The sequence below is a fragment of the Chiroxiphia lanceolata genome, chromosome 15 (genome assembly GCF_009829145.1).
Source record: "Chiroxiphia lanceolata isolate bChiLan1 chromosome 15, bChiLan1.pri, whole genome shotgun sequence".
Taxonomy (NCBI): domain Eukaryota; kingdom Metazoa; phylum Chordata; class Aves; order Passeriformes; family Pipridae; genus Chiroxiphia; species Chiroxiphia lanceolata.
The window spans coordinates 11,909,495-11,934,635 of record NC_045651.1 but is presented as its reverse complement, the minus strand read 5'-3'; the positions used below and the strand labels follow the sequence as shown (position 1 = coordinate 11,934,635).

Sequence of the window (25,141 nt, the reverse complement as noted above, 5' to 3'; positions counted from 1 at the left end):
AAAACTGTCTGGATGGCTCCCAAATCAGACCAGATGAGCTTTGGACTTCCTTTGCAGTGTCCTCAGCCAGTTGCTGCACATCTCCTCTGGGGCTCTGCCACCAAGTGCCCCTCACCATCACGGCTGTTGTGGGCAGGCAGCATCCAAAATAGGCAGCTAAAAATCCAGGCTGCTCACAGGATTCACTTGCAGGCAGGGACATCCCCTGGAGAAGCCTCCACTACCCTTGGCAGCTGAGAGGGCCTTTCCCAAGTCTGTTCTTCCCATGAGAGACACAAAGTGGAAGAGAACAGGGAGGAAAGTCTTGTTCATACTTTTCCTGAAGTCAGGTTAAAAGACAAATTCCATGCAGGTTTCTGCTGTGCAAATATGAGCTCTCCACTAAGAAAAGGCTCACATCAGGCACTGCTGCCACACACATTGAGAGCCTCTCAGCATCCCCTCCCTGTTTGGCTCAAAGCTGCTTTTTATTAACAAATGCAAATGCCTTTTACAAAAAGTCACTTTTCATCCAAAGTTTGCAACTCAGATTCTTCCGCTCCTAAGCCCCAGCCAAATTTAAATCTGCTTTATAGGCATCTCTCCATATATTTGTTGTTTGTGCAGCTTTGAGCCTTCCAATCCCGCAGCTGCAGGACATGGTTTTGAGTCATTTAAAACAAGCCTGAGTCGTTTGGAGGATATACTTTTGTCGTTATTCAGAAATATTAACTAGTGTCATGAACTCTGCTTGAAACTAAAGTGTGGTTCTGTTTTCTTATCAAAATCCCAAGCAGGAAATAATGCAATATTATGGTAATGCAATAACTGTATTTGTAAATATATAAAGCCCAAATGCAGATCTGTGCTGAGCTTATTACAAAACACAAGGTTGTGCACAGCTCTGAAGCAAGATATGCAATAATTCCTGTGTTTCACTTCTGTGGATGAACACAATGTCCTTTTCATATGGAATATGAAATCACAGGCTTGGTGTGAACATTACTTCCACATATTGAAACCAGCACTTTTCTTCCAAAGCTACTGCATCCCTACCAAAGCTGTACAGATTATGCCACTTCCCCCACTTTTCAAAGCAATCTCATCAGCTCTGTCTCTCCATAAGGAGAGCGGTGAATGCGTAACAAGGCTGCCTAATCCCCCAAGAACATAATTTTGAGCAGTTTTAGTAGCTTGGCAAATCTCCTTTCTAGCTTTGGGAACCATTGGGTAAATCGTACCCCAACCAAACCCAAATTATGCCCATCATTTTATGATTTGAGTGATGGGAGTCTGGGATGTGGATACAAGAGCAAAACAGGGGTCAGGCAGGTGTGTTCACACCCCTGTCATGAGCCCAGGAACAGAGCTGGAGCACAGCACTAACCTTGGCAGCAAAGCTGGTTTCCAGAAACTCTTCTCAACTTGAGCAGTTAAATGACACAGAACTCTGGGTCTTATTTTAATTTCAAAAGCCCCAAGTACCTTCCTTGAAGTTGCAGTTCTCTTATGCCCACTTCCATGTGAACTCAGAACCAGGAGCAGACAGACTTTAGACAACTTTGAAGGGACGCTTCCCACTTGGGAGATTTCACTTTCTCTCCCACTGTCTGGGCACCCAACAAACTCTTCACAGAAGTCCTGGATGCTGCAACTACTCAGCACCCCAAAGCTCAGCTAAAATCCCAGGCTTCCCTGTAAGAATATTGCAAGTGCAATAATGAGCTTCTGGGGGCTGTGGAGCAACCCCAGGCTGGGAACCTGAGGAGCCAGGCTGGGCTCTGCCTTGCCCCACACTTCAACAAGGAAAAGCAGTTTGTCTTCACTTAGAAGTGCTCTGTGGATGCTGATAAACAGCATCCACAGGGCTCCCAGGGATGACCTCATCATTCCACTTTCAATCTGAGTGTCTCTACATTACTTCTGCACCTTTGCAAGCCTCTGACAAGTGGAGCCTCTCCACTAATCAAGCTCAGACTTGCATTTTGGCACTGCATCATCATCTTTCTTGAGCAAGGACTTTGGGCTTGGCAAGACTCCCTCGTGAAACACTGCTATCTATGAATCACCTGCATTTGCCACAGAAAATAAAAACAGAAAACTCCAAACCACTTGCTGCATTTCACCCGCCCTAGCAGGGAGATCCATCCTGCAGTGGAAGTGTGTGCACAGGCTTAACCCTGTGTGTATACATCTCAATGAATGAAAATGCATTTCAGGAAATAAACACAATAGAAACCTTCTATTATTATAATTCTGTTTACTAACACCAGCAATGAGCTTTTCTGTGCTGGAAATAGCACGGCACTGCTCCCGCGAGGCACCTGGAGGCTACGTCATCATGCTTGGAGCACAAATGGATTAACTCAGCAAGGATCCTTTCCCTTGCCAGCTTCCACTGTGCCAGAAATATTCACCTTTGCATAGCAACTGCAGAATAAGCAAGACCTGACAGTCCTGGAAGGAGACCCCCAGCAGCATCAGCAGTTATGCTGCTTCCATGTTCAGTTCAGAGCCTGGCTTGGTACCACTGTCATCAGCAACAGCTATTTCTCCTCCATTAGACAGGATTGAGTTAGCAGTGCTCGTGGTGCCTGGTCTCTATTTTCTCAGCTGAGAGATGCCAAAACACACAGAATGGATAGCTGTTTCTGTTTAGTTCTACACAGGTGCATGACTGCCTGTCAAAAGCACCTCCCTTTTGCAGCATTTAAATTCTCTGTAACTTATGTGGGTTATTACAGGAAAAATCTTGTAAGATGTACTTTTCTTCCATTAGCCATAGATTTCAGGCTTTACTGCAGATAGGGCTAAGAAAAACCTGTTTTTCCTCTAAAATACTCTGAATATTATTTAGGTTTATGTACTGCCATCAGAACTAGTACAAGACAGAACTTTTACAAACAGGTTTCTTGAGCTGAATTTCCAGCTGCTCTTCCTCCACTGGAAACTAATATACTCACAGGGCATAGGGGCTCTGGGGCAGCATCCAGACCAGAATCCTTCTATCTACCTTAATCTCCTGCAGCTTCAGCTGAATTAAATATACATCACACCCTATGATACCACACAGCATTGCTGTCTCATGCCTGAGAGGAGGCTGCATTTCCCTTAATGCAAAAGCAATTTTTCAGTCTACTTTAGCATGAAGGGCACTAATGGAATTGAAACTGTCAGACCATTTCTCCTAGGAAGCAGAGCAGGACCTCTTTGGATCACAGCAAATAAAATCCTCATTAGAGTCACACTGACTCTAAAGTACTGAGCCATTTGGTAAACAGGGAGCTTCATATCAGCAACATTTTCCAGTTAATGTAGTAAGAATTATGATGTAAAAATAAGTTTACACACTGAGGGTCAGGTCACCATCTGCTTTTTGCTGACAAAGCTCTGTTACACTCCATGCTGCTTGGCTGATTAACATCTGAGGGGACTCAGACTTGGAATAACCTTGAAATCCAGAGAAGGACTTCCTCATCCTGTCTTTATCAAAACCCTGTTGAAGTCAGTGGAGGTTTTCCTGTTGATTTCACTGTAATCCTTATTCAATGTAAGGCACAAGCACACTTACCTATTTTTCTCCAGTTCCAAAACGAGCTCCTGGCCTTCTGCCTTTACCATAACTTCAGCTCTGAGTGGATGCTGTGTGTAAGAGAGAGGGTGCCCATTACTCATACACCATAACTACAAACACATCCACAAACACAGATTGTTTCCCTGGGAATTGCAGCTGACCTTAAACCACTCCTTGCCTTCCTCCAACTTCAGACCTGAAGTGATGGGGAAGGGAAGGGATGGGCTGTGGTGGCTCCCAGCTCCAGGCACGCTGCTGCATCCCACGGCACAGCCATGCCGAGCCAGGAAGCAGTACAGGCACACTGCTGGGATGCTGTACCTGGGCTAGTGAGCCTGGTGTCTCGGGAGGAATAATGGGCTCAGACAAGGCAACAAGTGCCGGTGCTGGAGCGCTTGGAAGGAGCACTGGGTGGAAGGAGGGTGCTGTACCCCCTCTCCTGTACACTGTGCCCCAGAATGAGCTAGTTAACCAAAGCTTCCTTTGTTGTCACAGCAGAAAGACATTTTTAGGAGCCTATTTCAGGACAGGGGGATTCACATCTCTTCCAGAGGTTTTCACGTAGTTCCTTTACTCACAGAAAAAGACAGTAAAAGACATGCAACAGGCTCTCTTGGATGCCTTTAGGCTCTAGCCATTGTAAAGACAGTATTCCACAGCTGCTGTTGTTTAAGTCCCAGGCTGCCAAGGGACTGGAAACCATGACAGCAACTTTCTAGTGTGTTCAGGCACATGCTACAGCCCTGGCTTGCAATGTCTGCAGCTCTGAAGGAGGACACAGGACAACAGGCTCCCTAAGCCTGTTGGTGTGAACAGAACGGACCCTAATTTCTTAGTGGAATGGCAAATGCATACACTATAACCAACCATAAATAAAGGATCACTCAAAACACTGAAAACATAGAATATGCTTTCTGGAGGACCAGCTAGAAGGGCATCTGAGGTCTCCAGTTTTACCTCCCTCAAAGCAGGACCACTACACCTAAGCTCAGCTCGGGATTTCTGACTCTGAGTGCTTTCTCATAAAGGAAATGGATGAACAAATTTCCCAGAAGAGAAATAACTCATTTGATAACAACACACTTCTCTATTCAGCTGGAAGAAAAAAAAAAGAAATTATGAGAACTGGTGAGAAAATTAACCCATAGTACTTTCTAAATCAATGTCGGAGAAGATTTTGCAGAACACAACAACTGAAAGTGAAATAAAGCAAGACTGACTGAATGGAACTCTCTGATGATAGATCTGTCAGCCCAGAGATATGCTCACTTGTCACTTCATCAAATCCAACTTCTTTCATCAGCTCCCTGCTCATATTCTGGGTTTTGTTCATCCTGCCTTCAGTTTCCAGGACTTTGCATCAGGCTTGCACAGATGATGCAAAACGAGTTAATACATTAAGGATATACAAGGGCTAATTCCAAGGGGCTGAGTTTCATTTACAACCACAGGTGCTCAGTACATGTCAGGGTAATTCTGTGTTTCAGTAACTAAATGTAACTGGGGGGTCCAAGGGTCTCCATCACTGTAAAAGTCTCTTCACAAAGGTTGTGCAAACATCATTATTACAAATATCGCCCTCCCTTCTCCTTCAGTAATCCCACTGCTCCAGAGTCCATCAATTGCTGTGTAACTGAAATATCCCAGCTGCATATAAGCCTTGCTAACACTCATTTCAGAGCCAACAGGAATTTGCCTGAAACAAACCAAGTATGACCCCTGAGACCCAGCAAATTTATATAAGGGGAAACGCTGTCCAGATGTATTTGCATCACTATCAATAACAGAACCAAAACCTGCAGGCAGCACTGCAAAGGCACTTTAAAGAGAATTAAGATCATGAGAGAGTCATTGTAGCTTTTTTTTGGTGTAATATGACACAATAATAAGTTTTAGAACACCCAAATAACAGCACAATAATAATAATAAATTAATATAAATACTCAAGAAAAATCATGGTATCTCCCCGTAAAGCTTCCCCTTTTTTTGGTTCACAATGTAAATAACACCTTCTGGATTTTCCTCTTTCATTTGATTACGCAACTGTAATTGCTTCTGACTGTGACAACACAAAGGCTGAGAAGCTGTGTTTGTGTTAAGTCTGGCACCCCAGCAATTCTCAGAATGGCCAGAGACTATTGACACCCCACTTCATCCATCCATGTAACAGAAGCAGGGCTGTGATCTGTATCAACATATACAGTGTCTAAGACACAGCTAAACCCACCTGAGCCACTGGTTGGCTTTTTTTATTTTAGTGAAGCACCCTTACAGCTGGGATTCGTAGAACCATAGCACAGTTTGGGTTGGAAGGGGTCTTAAAGATCATCTAGTTCCAACTGCTCCTGCCATGGGCAGGGACATCTTTCACTAGACCAGGTTGCTCAGAGCTCCATCCAACCTGGCCTTGAACACTTCCAGGGATGGGACACCCACAGCTTCTCTGGGCAACCTGTTTCAGTACCTCACCACCCTCACAGTCAAAAATTCCTTCCTAATATCTAATCTAAACCTGACATCTCAGTTTAAAGCCATTCCCCCTTATCCTGTCACTCCACGCCCTTGTAAGAAGCTCATCTCTGGCTCTCTTACGGATCTTTTAGGTACTGGAAGGTGCTACAAGATCTTCCCAGAATCTTCTCCAGCTGAACAACCCCAACTCTCTCAGCCTGTCTTCACAGGAGAGGTGCTCCAGCTCTTGGAGCATCTTCACTGCCCTCCCCTGGCCTCGCTCTGACAGGTCCATCTGTGCCGGGGACCCCAGAGCTGGACACAGCACTGCAAGTGGGGTCTCACCTAAGCAGAGTAGAGTGTCAGAATCCCCTCCCTCGACCTGCTGGTCACACTGCTTTTGATGCAGCCCAGGACACAAGACGGCGTTCTGGGCTTATCTCCCCCTAAAGCAGATGCCTCTCTTCAGCTGTTCCCTAAATGCCACTGATTGTATGGTCTCACTCCCGTTTCACAGATCAGGTAGATACAGATCGAGGTTTCAAGGCATGGCAGAGGGTAGGGTGAAAGCAACGCCCAGATATGCCAGCCAGCTCATTCAGCCTTTCCTGGGATCCCGAGGAGCCGCGGCAGCTCCTGGCTCATCCCCGCGGCTCATCAGAGGTTAACAAACCCAAAATGCGCATCAACAGGTGCTGCACTAACCGCGACATCTTCCCTGCGCCTGGTAACGGTGAGGAGGCTTGAAAACAAACCAGAAATGACCTACCTTGTGGCTGCCGGGGCCGCCCAGGGCTGCCCAGTGCGGCACCACCACCTCGGGCTGCAGCTGCGCCGCGGCTGCGGAGACAAGAGGAGCCGCTCAGCACCCCCGGCCCCTCCGCACCCCGGGCTAGGACAGCACGGAGCCGGGGCGGGAGAGGAGAGGAGCTCTGCGCTGGTTGTAGGAAAACCAGAAGGATCCCCCAACCCACCCACCCACCCACCCGTCCGTCCTCCCACCCTCCCTCCCCGGGGGCTCCCGCAGCCAGAGGCACCGGCGCAGGGCGGGGGTCACCCCGCACTCACGGCGCGGTGGCTGCAGCAGCAGCGAGAGGGCGATGCTGCAGAGCAGCCCCCGGCCCCGCATGGCTCCGAGTAGGGACCGGCTCGGCCGCCGCCGCCCGCCCTATAAACCCGCCCGCCGCTTTTCTCCTCCCACCGGCCCGAATCCGCCCTGCAGCCCCCCGCCTTCTCTTCTCCTTCCAGCCCATGCCTTGGGCAGCACCGCGGGGATGCTCTCCGGGTGCTGTAGCGGCTCTGCCCTGCGCCGCGGGGCTGTGGGGCTGGGCTGTGTCCCCTCCCGGGACATCGGGACAAGGGGAAGCCTGAGCACCTCCCTACAACAGCTAGGAAAGAGGGGAGACCTCGGGGAGGGAAGCGGCTCAAGAGGCTCCCGTAAGAGCTGTGCTTATGGTTTCAGCTGTTTATTTATTTATTTGCTATATTTATGTATAAGCTTATAAAACCATTCATAGCTGATCCCATGGTTCCAAAGACATCCTAAATCCCTCCACTCCTGGAAAGCTGAAGGGATAAAGGCTAGATTTTTATGTGCCTATACAAAAGGGCAGAACCAAAAACATGTTCAGTGTCTCTCTCCCCTTATGGTAGATGGAAGGGCCAGGCTTGAGGAAGAGCTTGGGAACGTCCATATTCCCTGTGCTGCCCTTCAGGGATATCCACTCATTCCCATGAGGCTCCCAAAGGAGCATCCCTGTCTTCTCCTGCATCCTTCAGGGCTGAGTCGTGGGTTGAAGTCCACACATCATTTCTTTGCCAGTCCTTTCCCTCTCAGGGAGCTGAGAACCTGGAGGCGTGAGACACAGTGTCTCACTGCTGAATTACTTGTGGGGTCAGGGTTATACCAGGAGAGGAGAGTTAGTGGGGTCATGCTGAAGTTACCAGCTGCAAACACCAAGTCTCCACAGTGCTGTAGATGCTCCTTGCACATGCTGAGCCCACAAAAAGCAACTGCCTTCCCTGTGTCAGTGTATTTCTGCTGTGACTCCTGTCCAGCTCAACTGCAGCCTCACTCAAGGCTGCACGGCTGGACTGGCATGAATTTTTAAGGAGTCAGCTCCGAGTGGCAGGAAGAGGCATTACCTCTTAGCCATGCTCTTCAGACAGCCATTGATCTGCATTATCCACTCAACTCTTTCCATTCATCTCTATATTTAAGTGTCTATGTAAGTGAATCACCAGGGAAACAAGAAATTGAGAGAATTTGCACCTGGCTGTGTTTCAGAATGTATTGGTAAATCAGCCTGATAGGAAATTAATACTCCCTTTAGAATAAAGGGTTGCTAGATAATAGTAATGATTTTCTCTCTTGTCCAGAGGATTATTTATGCTGTTGAAAACACTGATCTCTCTTTTACTGAAGGTCTTTGCTGGCTCCTGCAATTGTTGCCTGAAGGAAACATGACCGTTTCCATTTTCAGATACTCTTTTGTCTTATGACTCTCATATATGTCCCTTTTCTCCCCCAGCACTTCACATGCTGAACCCCTGTGACCTTCTGAAGGTCAGTTTATTCCTGATATCACCCTGGCAGAGGAAACCCGGGGCATTGTGGGGACACTTAGAGGGAATAATCAGGGTGAGTGGGCTACAAATGACATTTTATCTGCTCCACAGAGAGCTCACAAATTTTTATGGCACAACTAAATCATGTTCTTTCCCAGAGCAAAAATCCAGGACCAAATTTCGGCTCTTTTCTAATCATATGGAATATCTTGAAGAGAAACCTTTATTATTTTCTGTGAATTCCCCCACTTATTTATAGCTGCCTATAATATAGATGAAAACAATGGCACTATTGTGGATGTCTTTATTATAAATAAGTAAAAATGCAAGCCAAATTTAGACACAATTTTAGCTATTCTGCTTTCATCCTTGCATAAAATTTCCATCTACCCAAAGGAAAAAAAAAACCACTTTGATGAGGAACATGTATGTTTGCACTGAAAGATTGTCACAAATCTTCTCAATACAACAAATCTTCATAGGGACTGCTCCATATATTTCTCTAAAAGAAGATCAGCTCAAAAAAAAGCATAAAATGGAATAAATGGAGGCTTAAGGTTGTTAAAGTACTTAGGCCAATAACTATCTGCTTGTGATTTTTTCAGCATTCAAGTACCATAAAAATAAAATATGTGCAATATTTGCATTTGTTACATAGTGATATTTTTATCTTTGGATCTTGGTAATATGAGAATTGATATCTTAATTTACAATCACCAGAAACTCCCTCTATAAAAATATAACTACAGGCTGTGCAGTTGTTATATATAGGTTAATCTATATATATATATATGATATATCACATTACTGAGACGTTGCATGGAAAGAGTCAGGATGTTTCAGCCTTCCTAACAGTGCTCAGATGTTGTAAGGGTACCTGCATCTGGCACAGGATGAGTCAGATCCTGCCTGTGCCCATCTCTTCAAAAAGCTCCAGCCGAAGTCAGGGGGACGTTTGCCTGAATCACAAAGCAAGGTCAGACTTTAGGTTATCTAGGAATTTTACAGGCCCAGACTCATTTCCTCCAGGATCCAAACTGCCTGATTAAAAGTATCAGCTGGGAATGTCGAGTCTGTGCTCTGTTCCCTCATCTGTTACATCCCCTGTGATCAAGGCATGGACGTACCCATTAGCAGCAGCCTCCACGCAGCACCCAGAGCAAGGGGCCTTCATCAGGCTCGACAATGAGGTGTTTCAGCCTCCTCAGGGCAAAGCTGATGACAAAGATTTTGCAGTAGGGGCTCTGCACTTGCTCCACAGTTTGCAAGATGATTTAACACTAGTTGTTGTTGGCTGGAGAGCAAAAGATGACAATTCTCCCATTATGTTCATAGTAAATTAGAAGTTAGACACCAAGGAAATAGATAGGCCTAGGGAGAAGAATGCCTGTTCAAGGAACAGACTTATGCAGAGAATGACTTGGACATGTATCAGAGTAAGAGCTCAGTAACATTTCATTGGAACTCTTTCTTCAGAAATAGGAAAGGTTGTTGAACAAAGTGCTCTGAAAAGACTCCTGCTGACACTGGAGGAAATTTTACCCAGCATCAAAGTCTTAGCAGGAGAAGGGAGAAGACTGTCCTGCCTAACCTCTGCATGACAGATACACTGATGAGAGAAATTCTATGTCTTTGGCTGACTTGAGCAGAATGTGAAATATCCCATTTTTCAGAACATTTTTCTTGTTCAGATCATTTGAAATGATCAAAGAAGGGAGACTCTGAATGTGTGAAGGGAACTGCAGATTTAACAGTGAACTTCTTTATCTTGAATCTGAGCAGCTTCAGCTGACCCAGAATACTCTGTTTAACTTTGGTTTTCCACCACCCATGTAGGACAGCAGGAATCCTTGGAAAGGCCCTAGAGCAGCTGTCCTGCCAAAGAGGGAGAAGTGCTGTAAGATGATCAGGTATTGGACAAGGGCTTGTCCCAATGTGCTGATAGTGAAAGAATATCAAAGCAATCCCTGTGCTTCCTTTAAAGGGTGGGTCACTGCTGCTACTTTCTGCTACTACTTTTGCTTCATTCCTACAGGCAAGTGATGGTAGAAGATTATATATGCAGACACACCCCATCTTTTTAACTGTGTTTGCACACGTGAAGCACTGTAGTCCTCTCCATGCTGCTTGTAAACTTCACCAATAGAATAGTGATTATACTGAAGTAGTTTTTTCTCCTAAGGTAAAACGGCACAAGGGCTTTTAATAACATTCAATCCATAAAACTGTCCAGTAACTTTGGGGAAGAAAGTTGTCTCTGCAAATGGATAGCCACAGGCAGTGATGCACCAGGAAGCACTACTGAGTGTCTTTAGACTTTTACAGTAGCAGGAGGAAAACAAGCTTTGTAAAGAAAATCTACATCTGTTTCTCAAGCTGAGAACCATGCAAGGTGATTTTTAGCTTAGATCAAGGTAGACAGTAGAGAAAGAAGAAAATAATTGTGATATAAGAGAGAAAATAATTATGATGTAAGAGAGTAGAGTATGTCCCTCTCATGTCCCAAGTACCCTCTGCACTGCCATAGAGACTCGCAGGAGGGCACACAATGGCCAAAGGACTGGCCCTGCCTATGACCCACTTCAGACATTGCAAGAGGAGAAGTAACAGCACAGATACTTGGCACTTCAGGAATCTGCATTTAGGAGAGAAGTTCAAAGGTGGGCTGAAAATGACCTGGAAATGGGAACTAAAAACCACTTCTATCATGCTTTCTCCACTGCAGGGCTGCCAGAGCAGGATAAGGAATGATTCAGAGTAAGCCAGGTTTGGGGGGGTTGTTTGTATAATTTTCACTTCTATTGTAGACAAGACATAAGAGCTTTCAAGAGAGGTCAGCTGAGGGCTGGATTCAACACCATAAACCTGCAGACACAGATCCCATACAACCAGCTTCCTCTGAATCATCCCTTAGCATCCCCTGGCAGCCCAGCACTAATGGACTTCTCCATCCATGGCTCTTCCCATATTTCTTTGGATTTTCATAATCGTAAATACACACAAGCACATATATAAACTAATATTAGTAGCCTGAATTGTCTGAAAAAATTACTTCAGCTCATCATTCTAGGAATGTCCAGCCTAGCTGCACAGAAGTCTGTTACATGAATTACAATTTACCCTCCCCAGGTCTGTATGTAAGCTCTCAAATTCCAAACAGCTCATCAAATTCTTCAAAATGACCTGTGCAACTCGCTGAAGCCACATGGGTTTCCCACTGAACACACTGACTGAAAAGGTAGTGCTGAGGAAAACATTTATTTCCCATTCTATAATATTTCTCTGGATTATAATTTGTTTTAAAAATTACAATACTTGAAACAACTTTACATCTTCTTCCTCATCGCTATCAGTTACATTGATGATGTAAGTGCTGGAGGGAGTAGATGGGGAGGATGGCAAAACTTCCTCTACCACTTCAACATCCAGCTGTGGCAGGGGGCTCAGAGACCGCTCCTTGGTGCAGCTGCTCTGACAGGGCACCACTTCAGGGCTCTCACAGATGCGCTGGTCCCCGTGTATACTTTCTTCTGAGTATCTCCTAAACGGATAGTCTTCACTCAGGGCTGAAAATATCACCTCCTGTCTTTGGTTCGTGTGTTCATAAAAGCTGAAGCACTGAGGCACTGAGCTGGAGAAATTCCCGTAGCCAAATGGAGGTCTGAGTGAGAATGTGCTGCAATGAAAGAGATTCAAAGTTGGCTTTCAGAAATGCAGACTGCCTGGGCTGCAGAATGACACTGATGTTCTGTGTTGGTAAGCTTATCCTGTTGATTCAAACTTTAAAACCGTGCCTAATTTAAGCACTATGGCCATAACAAGAATCTTCCAGATTCCATATCTCTGCATAAGGCTCATTTCAACCTCATACACACATCAGGTTTCTTTGAGAACAAACATAAACCCCACTGTTTTTATCAATAAAATAATATCATAAAGCAGCATCTGATCACCTTGCAGTGAGTTAACCAACATACTCAGAATAGTAAAACACACGTTTACACTCTCAGTGCAACTCAGAAATCATGATCCTTGTATACAAGAAATGAGTTTAGAGGACAGTGAACTTATAACACTCCTCTTTCTCAGAGGCCTCACAAAACCATCTAATTTCAGAGACCAAGGCCTGAGCAAAGCTCACTTTTAGCAATTTTGGGAATATGTGTCCTGTGTTTCTTTAAAGGACCTCAAAAAATAGGAATGTCTTGTATTGCACTCATCGAGATTTCAGAAATATTAGCAGTTATGGCAGCTGCAATCATAGGACCCAGGAGACATCTCACACATCTACTTTAATTCTATCTGACCATTTTCAAAATATATAGACACTATCCCTAGCTAATGCCTTTCTGTCAAAATCAACTGCACTTAGATACACAAAGTGGAAAGGAGATACTTCTGTTTTCTGTGGTCTTGGGAGTGCCAATTACTGCAATAGTATTATGGAGATTCAATAACAGGGCATATATTATGAGCAGCCTGAGGCCAGCAGGTCCCACCACACAGGAGCTACAGGAAGGTAAGAACTCCTTTCCTTCTGAATGCTCCATCTGCTTTCTGCAAGTCAAAAGACTCTCTGCCTTTTAGCATTTGTTCTTACTGGTGTTGAAATAAAGGGTTTCATTACCTTGGGGGGAAACAGCGAGGTCCAGGTACAAAGGAAGGGTGGCAAAATGGAAACTGAGGAGGTCCTCCAAAAAGACTGGCTGGTTGAACGATGGGAGCAGACACATAGGTAGGTGTGGGAATAAAAGGAGTAACCTGGGGAAGAGGTATTGCTCTAGGAAAAACAGGAATCCCTGGGGCGTCACTGTTAGAGACAGAAAATCTGCCATTGGTGGTGGTGATGTTACTTGGGTTTCTGCTGAAACTCTCAGCGAAAACGGGTGCAGGTCTCTTCAGAGAGAAATTGAGCCCAGATGATACAAAAGCTTCTGTCTGAGCAGATTTAGCAAAATGCTGTGATGAAATTACAGGGCGCAGGGGCAGGGTTGGAACTGGAACAGCCACTGACGTGGTGCTTGCACCAGTGGTCTGGAAAAGAGTCACTGGACGAGTATGTTGACTGGAAGAAGCTGGCAGATGAATAACAGGAGACTCACCTTTAGAAGACAAAACAGTTATTTATCAGACATGAATACAGCAAGAGTTTTTATAAACAGCAGTGTAGCAAACCACACTAGAGCCTGAATCGTTTTCCCCCCACCACCTCCCTGGAACTCACAGTCATTGCACTACATGGCCTACATGTGTCCTGACACATGAGTTTGAAGCCCACATGTTCAAGCTTCCTTTCACAGAAACCCAAGTAAAGAAGGAATTGGCTAGTGAGTGATGGGACTGTGGGGCTGGTGAGGGCTGTGTCTTGTCCTAATAAGGCCACAGAATGGGTTGGAGTGTGCTTGCAATGCCTGAAGCTCAGAAGATCTCACAAGTCTACTAACTGAGTTGGAATGAGCCAAATTTATAACAAATCTGTCTGGTGAGAAGCAGAAGCAACAATTAAAACACCCTAATACCCTATATGTTTTCTTCTTTTACCAGTGAACATACCCACTAGACAATTTCACTTTGAAATGTTTTGCAGAGCACAAACTTCAATGTACGGTTTCAAATCCCACCTCATGTCAACAGGGCTGCCTTTATAGGGAAAGATTTCAAAACACATTGCATGAGTGTTTTCAAACATCACTAACTCAGAACTTCACGAGAACAAAGTTGAGTGCTCTCTTTTAAAAATCTCCAAATATTATCACACAGCATGAACAGGCATTTCATTTTCTTGTAAAGAGAACAGTCCTTGTCGGGATGCTTCAAGAGGAAAATGCCATTGCCTGGATTAAGCTATTTGCTGTTGAAATCCACTATCCACAGACTGACAGAGCCAGAGCTCTGTCACTACACGCCCTTGTAAATACAAACTCTTACTACAACAGGTAAATTCTGAATTTTTTAAATAAGTCACTACTGAAAACTCACAGACTGGATGTCCAATACTGTCCTTAACATTGGGGTTGGCAAAAGAGTAAACAGGTGATGGGAAGGGACGAGGGCCAGCTGGACTTGTAGCGATGGTACTCTGAGAAGTGCCAGAAAATAGAGCAGAGCGAGATGGTGGGAAACACTTCTTTTTGTTCGGCTGATAAACCCAACCTGTCAGAGACGAAAAGAGATGCAGACACCCAATAATTTAGATGGTCTCATTATTTATCTAAAGCTATGGTATCTGTAATTCTGAAGTATCTGATAAAACTAGTCCAAAACTTGCTCCTACAGTCAATGTCAATACTCCATTTTTTTCAGTCAGCTGGCAGATGGGGAATTTTACGCAAGACGAAAATAAAATAGACATATTTGGACATTGTTTCTATGTTACCAAGTAGTAACTGCTTGTGAGACAAAGAAATACAGAGAAGTGGGGAGTGACGTTTATGACAGATTAGTGAGATCTCGTTTACCAGGATTAGCCATAATCATGAACTAGCAGGATTATGACAACAGAGAAAGGATCATCACACCCAGTATCTCAAAAGCTTTTAAAAACTACTTATACGTTAGAGTACTTATGCTCTGTTTTATTGAACTGTGTGTTACGGAGAAACTAATTTGTTAGGGGTACAAATTTTTAACCCTTTTGACAAAAGGCTGAGAGACAACATCTTCCACACCATTATTTGCGAACCCCAAGTCTACACATTGGAGAAGCCCACAGAATACAATGCCATTTGTGCTTCCTGTGGCATTTCCCTTTCCTGCTTTTAAGGAACGGATGCATATGTCACCACAGGCCACCTGGGCAGCTTTTTCTGGAGCATGGAAAATGATGCAGCAGGCCACATTCACAACAAACTCACCATCTGCCCACTACACTACTAAAGCATTCAGAAGAGTTGCTGGAGCTGTGGTGGTTTAAGCACCATTGCTTTGGATACTTTAAAAAAATCTATACAGTTTCAGGCACACAAAAGGACTGTGTACTTGAAATATTTGTAATTTTTTCCCATCTCTATTACTTGCTCTAATGCAAGAGGTGCATTTTTCAAAAAGCCTTGCACTTCTAAAGCGTTCAGATAAATAAATAAAATGTTTACCAGGAAATTCCTCCCTGTGCCTCAGTTTTATTTTGTTAGCTTCCTCATAATACGGCTGCTTCTGCTCTTCAGTCAGTTTGCTCCACTCCAAACCAAGCTGAACACTGATTTCTGCATTATTGGCACCTGGATTAGCTTTTGCTACAGCAGCCCGATGGATCCTGGCCCACACCATAAATGCATTCATTGGACGCTTTACACGGCCACTTTTGGTCTTGCTAAATGGAGTGTCTGGCATACCTGTGCAACAAGGCAAGGAAAGAAGATCATCTTCCAGGGAATACAGCACTACAGGTTACATTAATTAGTAGATCCAGAGGATATCTGGCAACAGATTCACTAGAGCTTTGGAACAGATGAAACTTGGTGCACATTTGGAGAGCAGTTCCTAAAAAATAGCTAAGGCTTAGGGATCATCCTCCACTAACCTTCGCTGGGTCACTGCATAAGGAATCATTTACCTGGCTTTTGTTACATATTATTTATTAAAACAAAACAAAACAAACACCCCCCCCCCCCCAAAAACCAAACAAAAAAAACCAAAAAAAAATCAACGAAACAAACCAACCAAACAAACACACAAAAAAAACCCAAGAAACACGGGACTGTTAATACACTAGTTTGGATTTCATTTGGCCGGATTGTTGTCACCACTAGAACTCTGTAACCAAAGCCCTAAGGACACAGGGACCAGATCTAAGGATGGTAGGGCTGTTCAGTCCCACACCTGTGCAGTCCCTGCCTTCTCAGCTGAGGTTGTTGTTGTTGTTCCAGGTTTCTGGTCGGATTTTGTTGCATTTTTTCTTTTCTCAGATTTGGACACTCATTTTGTTGGAGGAACCTGTGTTCCCAAATGACTGTTACATGATACCTGGCTTTGACTCTTTGTAAACACAGGCTGCATTTAAATTGAGCTGGTGACATGATGAATCCCTAGACCTCTTACAACTGATCCCTGAGCAAGCACTTTCCTCTCTGAAAAAGTCTTAGAAATTAACTCTATCACATCATCAATAAAGGGCAAAAGTCTTGGAGTATTTAGGACCTCACTTTAAGTCATTATTTTTGAAAGACTAGATATTTTCAAAAAAAGCTTCTAATCCAGATGTTTGAAAACGCTCCTCACTTAACATGCCCCAGTTTTCTCAGAGGTGTATGAATGCTTCATAGCTTTAAAAATCAATCAGATTTCTGATCTTAAACCTGCAATCACAATTCAACATAATTCCAAACACTCTTCTAAGGGGTTTCATGTAGCCAGGGAGCAGGTAGACAAAACTGCATTAATTTTAACAAACCAGTACAGAACTCTGTGCTCCCGCACGTTCATGTCTTATGTTCTGTAAGAGAGTTGTGCTAACTCCAGCCTATCCAAAGGGATGGATCTCTAATATGACCTTTCCAATTTTGTTCTCCTTCCTGATAACCTGCCACCTCATCTGTCACTGACTGGACCCTTGCAAGCTCTCTGACCGTAATACCTGAATCGGAGGGCAGGACGGTGAGGGGAATGTTTTTCGTTTCAATCTTTGGAGGCTGCACTAAAGGCTGCAATTGAAGTGGCACTTGTTTTACCGGCACACGGATCAGCTGTGAGGGCCGAGGACCTTGGATCTGTACATGGGACCTGGAAGGTAAGGGGTGAAACACAACCGGGATGTTCTGATCTTCAGGAGGGCACCCACGCTTCTCGCGCTGCTGGACCTCGCGGTCATCGGGGCTGGCTGGGCCAGGTCTGCACATGGATCCAGCTGGGGAATCGCTCTTCTCCACCTTCACTGGGCGCGCCTCAAAGGCCACGTTGGGGGGCTCCACTCTGACAGCAGCTCTTCTCCAGGGCTGACTCCCATTCCCACCGTGCCCCAGCATCTTCTCGTTCTGGCTGTCACCGCTGCCCCTTTCGCGGTCCTCCTCTCTCCTGATGGCTCCGCGGGCCTCCTTTCCAACCGTCCCGGCACCCGGGAAGCACGTGCCCTCCTCCCGCACTGCTGCGCTGTGCCCGGGGCGATCCTGCGGCTGGAGCTCCTTCACTTTGACGCGCAGCCCCCCGAGGGGACCCACGATTTCCCTGTGCCTGGGGGGCGACTTGTGAGGGGCCCGGGAGTGGAGGCGGCAGTGCCGGGCGGTTCTGCGCTCCATCCCGCCGCCGTTCCTCGCCCGCCGCCGTTGCGCCAACGCTCCCCGCGGCCCCGCGCCGGGGGCGCGCACCGGCCCCGCACCCCGCGGCCGCCGTTGGGTCCGCACCGACCCCGCATCCCGAGAGCGCCGGTGGGGTCGCACCGACCCCGCATCCCGAGAGCGCCGGCGGGGTCGCACCGACCCCTCATCCCTTGCCCGCCGGTGCCGCCGCACCGACCACCCGTCCCCCGCGGCCGCCCCGGGCACCGCTGTCGGAGCCGCCCCGCGCCCGCCCCGCGCCCGCCCCGCGCTCCGCCCTCCGCCGCCACCACCGAGCGCTCCTCCGGGCCGACCAGAAGGGCTCGGGGCCGCTCTCTCCGGCGGCGCTTTCCGGTTCCGTGCCGGCCATGCTGCGCTGCTGCCGGGCGGCCGCGGCCATCGCGGCGGGCGGCGGGCGCGGAACCGGCTCCCCGGGCGGGCGGTGCGGCCTCGCCATGGCCAAGAGCAAGTTCGAGTACGTGCGGGACTTCGAGGCGGACGACACCTGCCTGCCCGACTGCTGGATAGTGGTGCGGCTGGACGGCCGCAATTTCCACAGGTGAGGGGCAGTCCGGGGACGCGGGGGGTGCGGGCTGGGAGCGCTGGGCCGAAAAGAGGGTCCTGGGTGATGCTCTGCGTTGCGCTGGACTGTTTCTGCATGACCCGTGTGAAATGTAATTCTAGTCATTCTTCTCATATGCAGCACCTTAAAAACGGATCACAAACGTCGTATCTTCTCTAGTAACTGATTATATTAATTCCCCGTCATTCCCCGTTATGTGCATCTTGGATACAACTCTGAAAATAAAGCAGGTCAATAGTCTTTCTCACACTCTTTTCTGTGTTTTCTGTAGGCCATATTAATAACCTTTATAATACGGTGTTTTGGATGCTTGTCCTGCAGGTGGGGGAGTTACAGATCCTCCTTTCCTCCCCGATCCCAATGAACCTTCACTGGGCCTCTCCAGGGCACAGAATTATGAATGGGGTTTTGTTTTCATGTGGCCGGGTGGTGGGGGAATGGTGTCCCAGTGCCTTGGGTGTGTTGGGAAGGGACAGCAATTCCCTTTTAAAGGGATTCTTATTCAACCATTTTTACTTTGAAGGTTTTCTGAGCAGCATGAGTTCAAGAAGCCAAATGATGACCGTGCCCTGCAGCTGATGACCAGGTGTGCCCAGACAGTGATGCAAGAACTGGAGGATATTGCTATTGCTTATGGACAGAGTGATGAATATAGTTTTGTCTTCAAAAAGAAGACGAGGTGGTTTAAAAGAAGGGCAAGGTAACAGCTGCTTTGATACTGAAATTGTTTTTAACACCTCTCTCCAGACCTGTAATTGTTTGATTTGCCTTTACTTACACACAGGGGTTAGGAGGAGAGCTGGTGCTCACACTGCAGTTAGTTCAGGTTCTTCTTGTGAACTCTTTGCATATGATCTTCCAGGAAAATACGTTCAGTAATACAGAGCTTTAAAAACAAAGTTTGATAAAACAAACTTTATAAATAAACATTGTTAGAACAAACATTACATTAACAAAATGTTACATTTTCCAAACGCTTTTGCTTGATTCTCAGAACTTCTGGTGTTCAAAAGACTCTGTGCCATTGCTGATCTGTTGGGCCATTCTTTAAGAAATGCTGCTCTCCACCAGAATTATCACTACTAATACCTCAGATAACCACAGATATATAACCATACTGATGTATTTCTTTCTTTTTTTTCTCTCATTCTGTGTTTGCAAGTAAGTTCATGACTCACGTGGTCTCCCAGTTTGCCTCAAGTTACGTTTTCTACTGGAAGGATTACTTTAAGGACCAGCAACTTCTGTACCCACCAGGATTTGATGGACGAATTGTGTTGTATCCCAGCAACCAGAACTTGAAGGACTATCTCAGCTGGAGGCAAGCAGATTGTAAGTATTTCTAGAAAACAGAGATTAGTACAGTTGAGTTCTCTTCCCCTCTGAGTAGAAATGCCTTTACTGCCAGTGTATTTGTATATATAGCTGTCAGTGAAAGAACAGCAGATAGGGTAGTAGTTTTAAATAAATAAACAATGTTAGAATTGTTTGGGGCTTTGTATGGCTACAGAAATGCTGGCTGAAATTCTGAGTCTTAAGCTACAACTACATTTATTGCCTCCTGCAGTTGGCATTGCCTGCTGCGGTTTCAACATTGGAAATATTATAACTATTAATACAATTAATTTATTCATTTTTATGTTTCGACTTGGTTTAGCCAAGATAATCTTTTGTAATGAAGAGATGTGAATGTTTAAATTCACACCAGGTACTAATCAAAAGTGTTGTATATTCTATGCTAGAACAGAGCATTGGGTTTACACTCTAGGCTTTGGTCAGTACGTAGCCCCTGTTGCTCAAATGAAGATAATTCACATTACACATAAACACCTTTCACCCTCTGCTCTTCCCTTTTCAGAGTTACAATGAAATCTGTCTATTCTAGTCATTCTTCTCATATGCAGTACCTTAAAAATGGGTCACAAACTTTGTATCTTCTCTAGCCACTGATTATATTAATTCCTCATTATTCTTGGCTGTATCTGGGGTACAGCTCTGGAAATAAAGCTGTTTTTTCTAAGTAGTCACTTAAATTTGGCAAATAATCTTTCTCATGCTCTTCTGTATGTTTTCTGTAGGCCATATTAATAACCTTTATAATACAGTGTTTTGGATGCTTGTACAGCGAAGTGGTTTGACACCAGTGGAAGCACAGGACAGGCTCCGGGTAAGAGTCTCCTCAGGTCATGTTTTTTTCCAGCTACAAATTAAATCATAAGATTTGTAAAGTGCCTTGCCTGCCCAGCAGCCCTGACTGGCTTGTCTGTTCTTACTGTAATAATTTTGTGGGTGTAGATTCAAACATCTTCTTGAATTGCACAGATGTTAGTATCATTAGCAAAGAATGTATTTTTGGTCAACTATTAACAGGATTTTAAGTTCTTAATTACCAAGTTCAGAAATCTTAGAAGTGTCATGAAATGTTCAGTATCCAAATGCACAAGGTACAACTGCTGAATTCAGCTACTGTTGATTCCCAGCCCCTTTTGTTGTGTTTTGTCTCCTTGTGTAGACTTCAGCAAATTATTTCTGTTTTATCCTGGAGTCTGTTGACTTTCTTCTATTTGTCTTGAAAATGTAATAAAAAACTTCTCAGTTTTAATACTTGTTTGGCAATTGGAATTAATTCCTCTATTGAGAGAAGTAATTGAACCTTGTGACTTAAAGGTGAAAAACCTGCACAAATGTCAGTCTTTCAGTATTCACCCATCTTCTACCCTAGAGATTCAGTTTGTTTGTTTATTATCTATAAGAGTATTTTTGTTTCTTCTCAGGGAACTTTGGCTGGAGATAAGAATGAAATCTTATTTTCTGAATTCAACATCAACTACAACAATGAACCTTTGATGTATAGAAAAGGAACTGTCTTAATATGGCAGAAGGTAAAAAACTATTGCCACTTGCTTCTTGCTCATGTTTTAAATAGTTACACTGTGGCAGACAGGCTACGCTGTAAAATCACCAGATGTATCTCAAATGGTTGTCTGGGTATAAATACTAACTAACCATATTTGCCATGTAATGATGTGTAAGATGACTAATTGTTTTGGAGATGTCTTTGAGATATCTGTTTCCAGGAACATAATATAAAAATTAATCTGTGAAGTCTGGCTTAGATACAAATTATGACCAACTAGATAAAACATGTATCAACAGATGACAATATGTATATCACTAGGGCCTGTGCCAGGCCCTTCCCAGAATTAGGTCCCAAGTGTATCCATGGCAAAGAAATTACAACCTTTTGTTCAGTAATGTAGCTCAGTTCATAGTATGCTTAGTCCTTTTCTGCTTTAAAAGTAACTTGGAAATGTTCATCATTCTAGGATGATCCAGAATTAGTGGAAGAAATTCCTGTCCTGTGTTTTTTGATGAGATGAAACCCCAGCCTTAGTGTCCTTCTGTGCTAGGAGACCTTATCTAGAAATAGTTTTCCATCTGTCTATACTAAGAGTTCTCCATAACTTGCTCAGCCTTTTGTCTTCTATACATAAAAAACCTGTAATCCTTTCTTATAAATTTTTTATAACAATTTTTAGTTCATTTGGACTAATTAGAGGAGACAGATGCTCCCACCTGGAAATACAGTCCACTTGTTCTTTAGACTTATTTTTCCTTGGTAATTGTAGACATTAGCAAGGTTTCCTCTTTGCTTTATATAGCTCACAATAGCTCCAAAGTACATATTCTGCTTCATTCAAGGATAGTTGCAATTAGTAATGTGAATTTGCAGGTAATTTCTTTAGGCCATGTGATGATGATGGGCAGCTTCAACTGCTCACTATTAAGTCTTTGAATTGAGAACAGACTCTGTTTCAAAAGATGCTATGTTCAGACTCTGGTATGATAAAGGGTTGATAGTTGTTTTTGTTGTGCCTTTGTTTCTTGTCCATTTGTGAATCCCCTCTGGAGTCTTATATGTCTGCTGATGTGTCAACTGTACTTTCAGGTTAATGAAATCTTCACGAAGAAAATAAAACTGCCAAAGGAAACAGAAGAAAAGGAAGTGGAAGTGACCCGGACTAAGACTAAAGTTGTTCCTCTGCACTGTGATATCATTGGGGACCAGTTCTGGGAGGAATATCCTGAGATTCTGGCTGAGGATAGTTGATACCTCTGACAAGTACAATTGGTAGTTTACATTTTGCTCTGCTTGGGTTGTTGGCCACTGAGTAATACGGATGGTGGCTGGCAGAGTTTAACCTGTAACCCTCTTCAGCAGCTCCGTTGGTTTTATTACTGTTGTTGCCTGAAAAGAAGACACTGGTGTGTTGTCTGACATACAAGGCTACGCCCATATGGAGAGCTAAAATCATATTATATTTTGAATGTTAAGACTGCTTCCTTGTACATGTGTATTTGTAGAAAAAGTGTATAGAAATTTCCTGCATTTCTGTACCATTTAAAGCGTGAGGTATTTTACCGAACTGCTGAACCATAAAAAAGCTTGCATATTTGAACAGAAAATTATTAATTTTATTTTTGTTTCAACTGAGTTGGACCAGAATACTCAATTGGCATATAGTATTTGAATTCAAGGCCAGTGTGTTTGGTCAGATGAGTGACACACCATTCAACTGCCTAATGTCTGATTCTTACTGAAAGGAAATGGAGCAGCTCAGCAGTTTCCTGACAGATGTTAAAAGTTTTTGTCAAATGTACAGGATTTTTATACTTGTAAAAAGTAAAAATAATAATAATACCTTCTCTGGTATGGTTTATCATGTGGCCTTCCTCATTCCTGGGATTTTTACTAGTAAGTGGTGAAAGTTCCAAAAAGTGAAGTTAATAAAGATACTGTACAGACTGGAATTCTCTTAGGACAGGGATAGACTTTTCTCACTTTCCATAGCTTGGGAAGTCACCCGTCTCCTACTGGGCAGGAGTGGCAGTAGCAACACAGGGGAACATTCCTGGTGCCTGCAAAGAGGGAGCCAACATCAACTTGTACTGCTGTTTTCTGATTTTCCTGGGAATGACACAGACATAGCAGTGCTGACAATCCGTGTTAGTTAGAGGGAAGAGAGGAATGTGTGTTGTCTGGTTAATGCACAGGTTTGTTCTGGTTAACTATCAGTTAAGACCCTTTGTCAAAGCAGTTAAATCATACAACCTCTCAGAGCAGAAAAATTTCTGCTAATGGATAGGGGCTTGGAATTTGAGGGAAATAACCTATTTCAGTGTAGAAACACAGCTATAATGACATAATAGGTATTTATAAGGCTATTACTACTTCTGACCATGCTGGTTTCAAACCCATGGTGCTAGAACAGTAACTGAGCCAGTTGTTACTAAGGGAGAGATAGTCAGCAGTTGGGACTGGCCATAAAAATGGAAAGAAAGGATCAAATGTGACTGAGAAGGTCATGCAGTACAGAGTTCATTTCCCATGAATTCACTTATCAATCTACTCTTGTTTCTCCTTCCTGCAGGAAGAACTTGCACATTTAAGGCAATGTGCCTTTTGGTGTGTTTTTTTTTTTTAAAAACAGCAGCCAGGTACTGATGTAAACTACTACTTTGTAGTTTCTTCCTGAGATTAAACAATGAGCCTGTGTGTTTATAATAGCACAGGGCTTCCCCTTCTGCTGCTCTGTGCTAATATTGAGCAGTTAAGAACAAGCAATGAGAGAATGTATTTCGCTTCTAGTTTGTAGAACAGGCCACAAAATTCCTAGGAAGAGGATGTGAGTGACTGTGAGATAAAGATTCTGAATGAATCATTCTACCAGTCATTTACCCCTAAGAACTTTTTATCTGTCTGCGGGTTTTTTGTCTTGTAACGCAAATGTAACTTACTTGACTTTGAAATGCCATTTGTTACTGTCTGGTGCCTGACTTTGGACATTACATACAAAGCGGCTGTTCCAGAACTGGTAACACTTCGGATTTACTCAGACTAAAGATGAAAAAAAATAATTTGGCAGCCATGATTTCATGCTCAGAAAGTATTATGTAGGTTTTTTATCTTATATATTATGGCCACCTTATACATTATACAACATATCTATGTATGTACCTTGTGTGTGTGTATAAAAAATGGGTCTGTATAAGTTCTTATCATCAGAGTGTTTTCTAATTAACTCATCCTTACAATAATATGGAATAAGCCAACATGCAGACTTTGGAACCGAGATACGGATTGTCTGTACAACCATGGCCTTTAATTTGTGTTAATATAAATTCTAGAGAAAGAAACTCTCTGTGGCATCCTCATGCATAAAGTCATATATATGACTTAACAGCTGTAGGGGAAAATAAATACTCCCAAGTTTCAAGCAGCAGCCTGGTGTTGGTGGCACACACAGATCGACCTGTGCCCCTGTTCTTCCATGTATTGCTGTAGCTTAGAAGTCCTGTACTGTGACCCAGTGAAGAAAGAGGGGTTTTCTGTGCAGTTGGGGAATGACCTGTGACTGATGTATTGCTGTAACAGGCGGCATTAAATGTACGGGAACCTGTTATGAAACATTAATGGAGGTGGTGAATCATTACAGTAAAACCTCTTTGCAGCATTAACGGTGTTTCCTCGCTGTTCCTCAGGGAAGTGGTTCTGTGCTGTAGATCCTTTTATGGGTTAAAATGCAAACTATATTGCAACCACATGTTGCCCAAGAGCCATTTCATTGCCTGAGGTAGGTGGGATTTGATGCCCAGTCGAGGGAGCACCCCCAAGGGTGCTCCAGGGGTTGCCAAGGGGCTCCAGGGTTGGCTGCAGGAGAAAGGTTGAACCAGGGA

At 44.3% G+C, this 25,141-nt stretch overlaps 3 protein-coding genes across 5 annotated transcripts in view; 1 reads left to right on the top strand and 2 right to left on the bottom strand.

Moving 5' to 3' along the window:
• Positions 1–7,133, bottom strand: part of ADAM19 (ADAM metallopeptidase domain 19) — a 32,393-nt gene extending 25,260 nt beyond the window's left edge. Inside the window, exons 1-3 of the mRNA XM_032703153.1 lie at positions 7,073–7,133; positions 6,774–6,844; positions 3,551–3,621 (exon numbers count right to left, since the gene is read on the bottom strand). Of these exons, the coding sequence (XP_032559044.1) occupies positions 3,551–3,621; positions 6,774–6,844; positions 7,073–7,133 (203 nt within the window). The remainder of the gene's footprint in view (positions 1–3,550; positions 3,622–6,773; positions 6,845–7,072) is intronic.
• Positions 7,134–11,811: 4,678 nt separating this feature from the next.
• On the bottom strand, positions 11,812–17,847 carry SOX30 (SRY-box transcription factor 30). The gene is made up of 5 exons (XM_032703128.1): positions 17,145–17,847; positions 15,664–15,903; positions 14,552–14,725; positions 13,200–13,674; positions 11,812–12,248 (listed from the first exon to the last, which is right to left on the bottom strand). The coding sequence occupies exons 1-5, from the start codon at positions 17,800–17,802 to the stop codon at positions 11,879–11,881; spliced, it is 1,917 nt and encodes a 638-aa protein (XP_032559019.1). The 5' UTR covers positions 17,803–17,847; the 3' UTR covers positions 11,812–11,878.
• Positions 17,848–18,056: 209 nt separating this feature from the next.
• Positions 18,057–24,922, top strand: THG1L (tRNA-histidine guanylyltransferase 1 like). 3 transcript variants are annotated; one of them, XM_032703129.1, is made up of 7 exons: positions 18,057–18,379; positions 18,927–19,103; positions 19,566–19,735; positions 20,482–20,570; positions 21,178–21,285; positions 22,341–22,526; positions 22,895–24,922. In XM_032703129.1, the coding sequence occupies exons 1-6, from the start codon at positions 18,189–18,191 to the stop codon at positions 22,512–22,514; spliced, it is 909 nt and encodes a 302-aa protein (XP_032559020.1). In that variant the 5' UTR covers positions 18,057–18,188; the 3' UTR covers positions 22,515–22,526; positions 22,895–24,922. The 3 variants fall into 3 exon arrangements, with proteins under 3 accessions (XP_032559020.1, XP_032559021.1, XP_032559022.1); XM_032703130.1 differs by having other exon boundaries at positions 22,353–24,918; XM_032703131.1 differs by lacking the exon at positions 18,057–18,379 and having other exon boundaries at positions 19,037–19,103; positions 19,661–19,735; positions 22,353–24,918.
• The last annotated feature ends 219 nt before the right edge of the window (positions 24,923–25,141 follow it).

What these genes read in the sequence shown, in the direction of transcription:
- SOX30 (XM_032703128.1), bottom strand. Translation starts at nt 17,802, where the DNA reads ATGGAGCGCAGAACCGCCCGGCACTGCCGCCTCCACTCCCGGGCCCCT. An exon ending in CAGTATTGGACATCCAGTCT is followed by an intron (nt 13,675 to 14,551) that starts GTGAGTTTTCAG and finishes TGTCTTCTAAAG; the next exon opens with GTGAGTCTCCTGTTATTCAT. An exon ending in CCTCGCTGTTTCCCCCCAAG is followed by an intron (nt 12,249 to 13,199) that starts GTAATGAAACCC and finishes CTTTCATTGCAG; the next exon opens with CACATTCTCACTCAGACCTC.
- THG1L (XM_032703129.1), top strand. Translation starts at nt 18,189, where the DNA reads ATGCTGCGCTGCTGCCGGGCGGCCGCGGCCATCGCGGCGGGCGGCGGG. An exon ending in GACGGCCGCAATTTCCACAG is followed by an intron (nt 18,380 to 18,926) that starts GTGAGGGGCAGT and finishes TTTACTTTGAAG; the next exon opens with GTTTTCTGAGCAGCATGAGT. An exon ending in TGGTTTAAAAGAAGGGCAAG is followed by an intron (nt 19,104 to 19,565) that starts GTAACAGCTGCT and finishes TGTGTTTGCAAG; the next exon opens with TAAGTTCATGACTCACGTGG.